This window comes from Electrophorus electricus, unplaced genomic scaffold, assembly GCF_041902795.1.
Source record: "Electrophorus electricus isolate QZ-2024a unplaced genomic scaffold, ASM4190279v1 Scaffold294, whole genome shotgun sequence".
In the NCBI taxonomy this organism is placed as follows: Eukaryota; Metazoa; Chordata; class Actinopteri; order Gymnotiformes; family Gymnotidae; genus Electrophorus; species Electrophorus electricus.
In genome coordinates this window covers 2,501-10,362 of record NW_027658577.1, presented here as the reverse complement: position 1 = coordinate 10,362, position 7,862 = coordinate 2,501, and the positions used below count along the sequence as shown (strand labels likewise).

The following is a 7,862-nucleotide window of genomic DNA, read 5'->3' as shown; positions in this document are numbered from 1 at the left end:
ATGTGTCGTGGATGGCCATTGGAGGCGGCGGGCTGACACATCTGTCGTGAGCCGCCCCGAAGGCTGTGGAGGTGTAAGAGCTCGCAGGACATAGAATAGATAAAGGTCAGAGGATAAAGGTCAGAGGATGGACGTGAGAAGTCACTTAGTGGCATTATGGGACTTGGAGAACGGGTATCTGCATGAAAGTGGTTGAGCGCCAACCCAGCGTTGGTAAATGGTCCAGTGTCCAGCACTGGTAGAAGTTGAAGAGCACTTTCTCTGTTACACACACTAGCATCAGAATATGACCCAACGGATAAGACCTATCCACAATTATGCTGCTAGCCTCTTGAATGCACTCATGTCTGTAATGAGAGCTTGTTATCATTTCATTATTCTTTTGTCCTCCATTCGCGCGTCTGTCTGTCTGTGCAAGCACACGCTCAGGTGTGTGTGTGTGTGTGTGTGAATGTGTATAAGAGATGAGTAAAGGTCAATGTGAAATTGCACCCTGCCACTTCAAAAGCTCATTTAAATCCAGAGCGTAGAGAGAGTACGCAACCATCACTGAGTTAAAGAGAGTGGGAGAGAGCTGCCATTTGGAATTTGGTTTTTATTATCTCTGTGCTGCGTGAACTGAAAGAAGAGCAAATCAGGAAAAAAAGGAAAAAAGCACCAATGAAAGTGTGACGGCAGGCAGAGAGAGAAACCACTACCAGGCGAGAACAAGGAATCAGAGGTACCACAAGCTGTAGAGAGCTGTAGAGTGCGTCTGGCTTCCTGGGCTTTAAACACTGCTCCTCCAGCAGCTGTAAGCTATTTCCAAGACTCTTTCCCCTTTCCCGCCGATCCCGGGCCACCCCACCCCATTCAAATCCCGCAAAAGTGGAAAATACTGCAGTCATTCTATCCGTTTACCCTCCTAACACTCCTGCACTCCTGCTCCTGAGCTTAAGTGGCTCTCTAATAACACGTCCTTCATAATGGTTGGCAAGTGACTTTGTGCCGCTCCTCACGTCGGCCAGCCTCTGCCTTCCCACTATCCCACGCTTTAGCAATCATCGATCCCGCCTTGGCCATCGGAATCGGGGACCTTCGGCACTGATAACGGCGGGAGATATTGATTGTGCACACGGAGGGTCCGAGCAGGGTAGCGTGGTAGATAGGCGCCCCCTCCGTCAGCAGGCGGGGCCGTCGCCCCGGGCGACAGACGTTGTCCAGTGGCAGCTTATTAAAAGCCGTGCTCGAATCTCTGCGCAAATATCAGATAGCTTAGAAAATCCACTCTGCTAGAGTGTGGGTGGGTGGGTGTTTGTGTGCCAGTGGGTGGATGTGTAGGTTGTGGAGTGTGGTGTCTAGTTTCAGTCGTCGATTAAGCTCTATTTCATTGTTGCTAGTGTTGATGTTAGGAACTCGTTTTTCAACTGAATGTGAAAACAGGATTTTTATCTCCTCTCTGATTATCTTGTTTTTGTCTTATTTACAGCTTTGATGAAGGCACTTGTTAGCTGTGATGTGGATTTTCCCGTGCGCCGCTTCATACAGCAGATCTCTGATTACATGTTGGGCATAGTACAGTACAGCTGAACAGGCCGCACTGATTTGTCTGATGACCACGGTAATGAGAGGGATCATCATGATTGTACTGTGCGTGCGTGCATATGTGTGGTGGGGTGGGGGGGTGAGAGATATATGAAATGACAGAGAGGGCATTCAGCAGTAGGTTGTCTGTGTAATAAGCGCTGTTCACAATAGCAATGTGTGTGTGTGGGTGTTTTTTGTGAGTGTGTGCGGGGGCTGTGGTCTGTGTAACCACACAAAGTTCAGACACACAAAGTGCTCATGTGTTGCATGTATATGTACTGGTTAGAATGTGTATTTTGCATATAATAGATATCTACAAAATGTTTCTTTTTTATTGCATCGCCTGTCAAACCAGTTCTTCTAATTGTCTGGAGGTGCATGTGCGGTTGCTATGGAGTCTCCAAGGGAGACAAGCAGAGATCAGAGCTAAGGCCCTAATTGGAAGTGACTATGTGTTATTGGGGTGTCTGTGGGGGGGGGGCGATGTTGGGGTGGGGGAGTGTACAGTCTGAAGCTGCTGTTGCAAACTCATTTTTGGTGGCAAATACCATATTGGATTTCATATGAAACAGGATCAGTCGAGCATGCTGTAAGCAGATGAACTGTTTCATGAGGTCCAGCCACACTAGCAGCAGACTAACCACTGTGCTCCTGGACTTTGATTCCCAGGCGTCTGCTGAATCTCCTACCTTGTTACTGAGTGGAAATCTACCTTCACCTTATTTACTTAAAGGGAGTCAAGACAGAGCCTACTAGCCTGCCTGCGACACTGCCGTTGGGACAAGGTGTGCCAGTCCCTCACCTCGCTGACCTGCCCATGTGCTCAGTATTCACCAGCTTTCATCATAAAGGGACCTACACAGCCACTCCCATCATAAATAAATGCACACTGCGTGAAGCCTAAAGTTAATCCCTCCCAGGGGAACTATGGGATTGATCCTTATGTTAAACCGGCCCCCCATCCAATCAGGTAATGCTTGTGCTTACTTTGCCGCCACCCCCAGCAGATATATTCTGATGTCAGCCCCACCCACGCGTCATAGTATTGTATTAACTCTGATTATTCTGCACGCATGACCTATAGCTGCTGTCGTATTGATATGGACTAATTTTCACCTTCGTCAGGTCTACACAGTCAACAAGTTGGACGTGAAAGCTATGTGATGATTCTGTGACCAGTTTGACCACACGCGGGTGGTTTGGATTAGAGGACACTGATGTTTAGGTTTTAACGGTCATATTTTGTTAACAGCTGTTTGATGTTTGAATTTATAAATGGCTGTCACGTTGTTTTATAAAGGGGTCAGGCCTTGAAAGCGTTTGGAAAAAAGTCACCTTTTGAAGTCAGAGGATTGAAAAGCCAAGGTCATCTCTATTTCTAAGAATTGTTATGCATTAACTTTGATTTCTCTTTTCAGCACATAAAGGGCAGACTAATAAAGTTTCATTCTTTGATGTGTGCTCAGGAGGTTTTTACACAAATGTGCGGGCACACACACCTAAACACACACCCACACACCCACACACACACACACACACACACACACACACGTCATTGTAATGATAATATAGTAATGTGTTGCTCTCTCACTCCCTCCCTCTCTACCATCTCTCTCTCTCTCTCTCTCTCCCTCTCTTTTAAAATAAACAATCATTAAATAATAGAGCCCTTCCTTCATGAATTACACAATAATGTATGGTCTGTTTTGCCACTCTCCTGAGTCAGTTTAAATGCTAACAGTGATATAAAAATCCAGCATTAAATGTTAATAGGGCATTAAATGTTAATATATAACATATCTGTCGGTATACTGAAAATTAGTAAACCAGTAACTCGGCTGGGCCCTAATTAGGGTGTTCGCTTTTTGGTGTGTGTGAATGCCACTGGAGGGTACATGGGGTGAGAGGGCAGCGCGGAACGTGCGCCTGGGCAGCGGGGCAGCCCGCCAAGTCTGACAGTCGGGCATTGGGGACAGAGCTGCCTGTCGACTACACCCCCAATGTCTTTCCCTTGGGTGGCAGCGAGCTGGGATTGCAGGCGGCTGTCCCAGCGCCAAGCAGACGCCTGAGTCAGCAGCATCCAATGCTGTTCCTCTGTGTGTGTGTGTGTGTGTGTGTGTGTGTGTGTGAGAGAGAGAGAGAGAGAGAGAGAGAGAGAGAGTGAGTGAGTTAAAATGGATAGAAATGCAGTAGTTTTGCAGTAGATGTGCTAGCTCAGAAGTGCAGCCCAGTGCTCTCCTTCAGGTCCTGCTGCTACTTCTGTTTGTCCGACTCAGAGTACATGCAGGAACAGCTTGGATAGCTCGTTTGTCAGTAGTCATCATCCCCCCCCACCTGAACTACCCTCACCACCACACAGACACACACTCATACACATGCACACACAGACAAACACACACAAACTACACACACACACACAAACAGACACGTGCACACACACATTGCAGAGTTGCTGCAGGGAAGCTGCTCTCTAGGCCTGTGCTGAGGTGGCACTTTCTCTCTCTCTCTCTCTCTCTCTCTCTCTCTCTCTCACTCTCTCTCTCTCTCTCTCTCTCTTCCCTCATTCATATTCTGATGTCACTACTGTAATAGACTTTCACCTTCACAACTTGCACAAAGACAGGCTTAAGTGACATCGACTCCTCTAATATTTCAGCCAGGACGTTTTCAGGATCGATTCTTCTTTCTTTCCGGGATATTCGCATCGCTCACAGAGAATTGGTAAGGGAAGCACTGAGCATCATTCCAGGAGTTACTCATCAGTAAAATATCATATTTCAAGATTGATCTCCCACAGCAAAGAAGAGCTAGTCCTGAGTGTAGGGTTTTAGTGTGGAATTTAAGCAGAGACCGAAATAGCCGGCGCTCCGGAAAGAGAAAAGGTCTCCGGAGACCTCATATCTCCCCCTCAAAAGAGAGGAAGACAGAGAGCAGTACGGTGGCGTTGTGATGTACACAGTGACTCATATCCTCTCACTCTTCCTTTCTTTATTTGTTTGTCAACAGGAGAAAGGCAACATTCAGGGGAATATAGCAAAGCTAATTATTTTGTGTTTGTCTTTCTGCCCGCTTTCTCTCTCTCTCTCTCTCTCTCTCTCTCTCTCTCTCTCTCTCTCTCAGACGGTAAGGTGTACGCGCTGGGTGGAATGGGAGCCGACACCAGCCCTCAGGCTCTCGTGAGGGTCTACGAGCCAGTAAAGAACCAGTGGCTGTCCCTGGCCTCCATGCCCACGCCTCGCTACGGAGCCGCCTCCTTCCTGCGTGGCAACAAGATCTACGTGCTTGGTGAGGCCGCCCACCCTCTGCCTCCCAGCCAGTCAGATCACCAGGCGAGGCCTTCAGGCCCCGTCAGTTGCAAAATAAGCTGCATAACGAGCTTGTCACTACGGCTGGGAGAGAACGGTCCGCCCACACAGTGTCTGATCACGTTCCCCACTGTGCTGTCCTGTAGGCCCGTTAACTACATATATATATATATAAAACATAACTGTGTGTGTGTGTGCGTGTGTGTGTGTGAGAGAAAGAGAGAAAGTGTATGCATGTGTGAAGATAGAGAGGCCTATTCCAGTGCAGTGAATAATTACAATGTGTCTGATTTCCATGTTCGACAGTGTCACAATATTCGGGCGGCGTGGCAGACAGGATAATAACACCTGGTAATTGTTCAAACCATGCCAAGTCTGATTGTCAGCTGCAGTCTCCAGGATGCCTGTCCTGTCGTGAGAAGCCACCATGGGCGGATTTAACGATTTTGGAGCCATAGGCGAAAGACAGGAGTGACCCCCCCCCCCACCAGCATTTATATTGGGTTTCCCTCATCTTTCATGCACATTGGTCCAGCCTGCCGTAGTACAGTGTACTGAGCGTCAGGGCTGTCTGTACCAGTCACGTGTCGTTCTTTGAGCCGGCTCTGTGAGGTTCACGACGGGAGGGAGTGCTTGTGTTGCTATTGTTGTTTTAAGCGGAATACTTAGGCTCCGTGTCTCCCCCGGTTCAGCCGGAGCCTGATGTGAAACATATCGATTTGTAATCCGAAAGAGCTGGCACCTCGCAGTAAAGATCAGGAACGCTCATCTCTAATCTATACGAGCATTAGCGCTCGCGTTATGTACAGTCTGCTGAGTCTGTGTAGCAGAGCTCGATTCCAAATGAAAAGCTAATCTCTTTTGGGAGTGCAGTGACAATTTTTCTCCTTTTCTCTTATTTGCATTTCTCTGCTCCATTCAGATAACCTTGTTTCTTATTTGTCCCTCTCAACACACCCTAGCCGCACTGAAGCTGCTGCTCATTTGCTTGATTGCACCAGTCTGCTTTCACACCGTGGCACCATTATGTAAAAACATGGAACAGACCATTACAGCCATGATCGGGGGTGGTGCATCAATAAGATAACTAAACATAATTGCAGGTAACATGCATTTTTAAAATATATTTAAGAATATATTTATTAAGAACGGTTTTTAACATCAACAGATGAATCTCATTTGTATTTGGCTCATTGGGACCACCGACTGCCTGCTTTTGCCTAGTGCAAAGACTGCTCCCAGTAACCATGCAAGTCTAATAGAGCCAAAATGGCAGCCGGTGCTTCAGGACTTCCCCTATACACAATATGTCCATTAGATGACTCGTGCCCCCTCGTTGAAGTTAATTGCTGCTCTCTGGCTCTGTGAGTGTTTATGTGTGTAAAGGAGAGATGTGAGTCAGTGGATGTGAAGTTATCAGTGTGTGGGCTTTTTTCCCCACCGCACTTCATACCATTACGCTGTAGAGGAGAGGTTACAGAGACCACACGCACGCACACACACACACACACTCACACACACACACACACACTCATAAAAATAAACCAATACACCAGTTTAACTCTTTCTAACTTTGTCCATCAAACCCAGATACACTCTTCCTGCTGTGGTCTGAGGTGAGCGATGTGATTGGACCTTTCGCACCCACACCAGCCTTCAGCTCAATGCAGCGTGGGTGAAGGGGTGCGGAAGAGGAGAAAAGCCTCTCGGGAGCAAGAGGAATGGAGTGATTTTATTGCTCCCCTCCTGACACCTGGGACACTTTCCTTTTTTATGTCTGATTAAACTTGCAGAGAATGGCCCAACATCACAGAGGATCGTTCATACTGAATTTGGCCCAGGTGGTAAATCTTTCTTAACCTCATCGCTCGCCCCTGCCCCCTCGATTCGGGGCTCGACTGTTCATTAACGAGGCAAAATGGAAGTCGGACAGCAATTGGTTAGGTGCGCGGGGGATCTCGGGTGAATGGGTAGGTCAGCCGCTGCCCCTGGGACTACGCCAGGCCCGGCAGTGTGGAGGGGAGTCAGACACAGCAGCAGTGGAATAATATTAAAAACTACATGAGGGATGAAGGGATCTGGGCTGTTCTATTTGTGGTGGTGTGACTTGGCACATGACCCCCCCCCCCCCCCCCCCCGGCCCTGCACATGCCCAGTATCACATCGCCCAGGCAATACCCCCGCCCTACCTGCACAGCCCAGACTCAGACATCTAAAATAGCGTCTGGGGGCAGCGCCCTGCGGTCTGTCTGCAGCGGGCGAGCGGGCCGGCGACTGGGCCTTTTTAATGATGAAGCTTTTTGCAAATGTTCTTGTTTGTTTCCCATCTGCGCCATTGCCGGTAATTTCTGTTCTGCTCATTTGTGTCTTGGTGCCATGATGGAGTGGCTACGCTCAAGCGTGTGGAGGTTCAGCAGTAGCCGAGTTAAAGACGGAACGCCGCTCACGTTCGTGTGCGACGGTGGGGACTGGTCCCTGGGTTGGGAGCCAGGCAGCAAATGTTTTGCCGGCAGACATCATTAGCTAATGAATGGCCGCATTAGCATACAATGTAACGCCAGCTGCATTCTGTATCATATTCAAGCATTCAGTGTGATTTTGATTCTGATGTACTCGCTGACGAGTTTGACAGTTTGGGCAGAGTGCGTGCGCGTGTGTGTCTGTGTGTCCCCATGTGCACGTTTGTGCAAGTATGTGAGGACGCATATTTGTATGTGTGTGTAAGTGTGCATGTCTGTGTGCGCAAGTGTGGATGCGTGCATGTGTGTGTGTGCAATTGCATCTGAGAGTGTGTGCACGTGCATATGCTTGTCTGTGTGTATGTATGCATGTGTACATGCATGTGTGTGTGAGTGTGTGTGTGTGTGTGTGCGTGTGTGTGTGTGTCCAACTCGACTGTGCCAACTCGACTGTGCATACAACCTGCTTTTCTCTGGCCGTCTGTCCTCAGAGCCCAGAGGCAGATGCAGATGTGCTCAGTCCTAAGTGTCT

General features: G+C 48.4%; 1 protein-coding gene across 1 annotated transcript in view; it reads left to right on the top strand.

Annotated features, from left to right (window-relative positions):
- Nucleotides 1-4,665: 4,665 nt before the first annotated feature.
- LOC145655622 (kelch domain-containing protein 8B-like) overlaps nt 4,666-7,862 on the top strand; it is a 5,437-nt gene continuing 2,240 nt past the window's right edge. Inside the window, exon 1 of the mRNA XM_081709115.1 lies at nt 4,666-4,851. Within this exon, the coding sequence (XP_081565241.1) occupies nt 4,713-4,851 (139 nt within the window). The 5' untranslated portion in view covers nt 4,666-4,712. The remainder of the gene's footprint in view (nt 4,852-7,862) is intronic.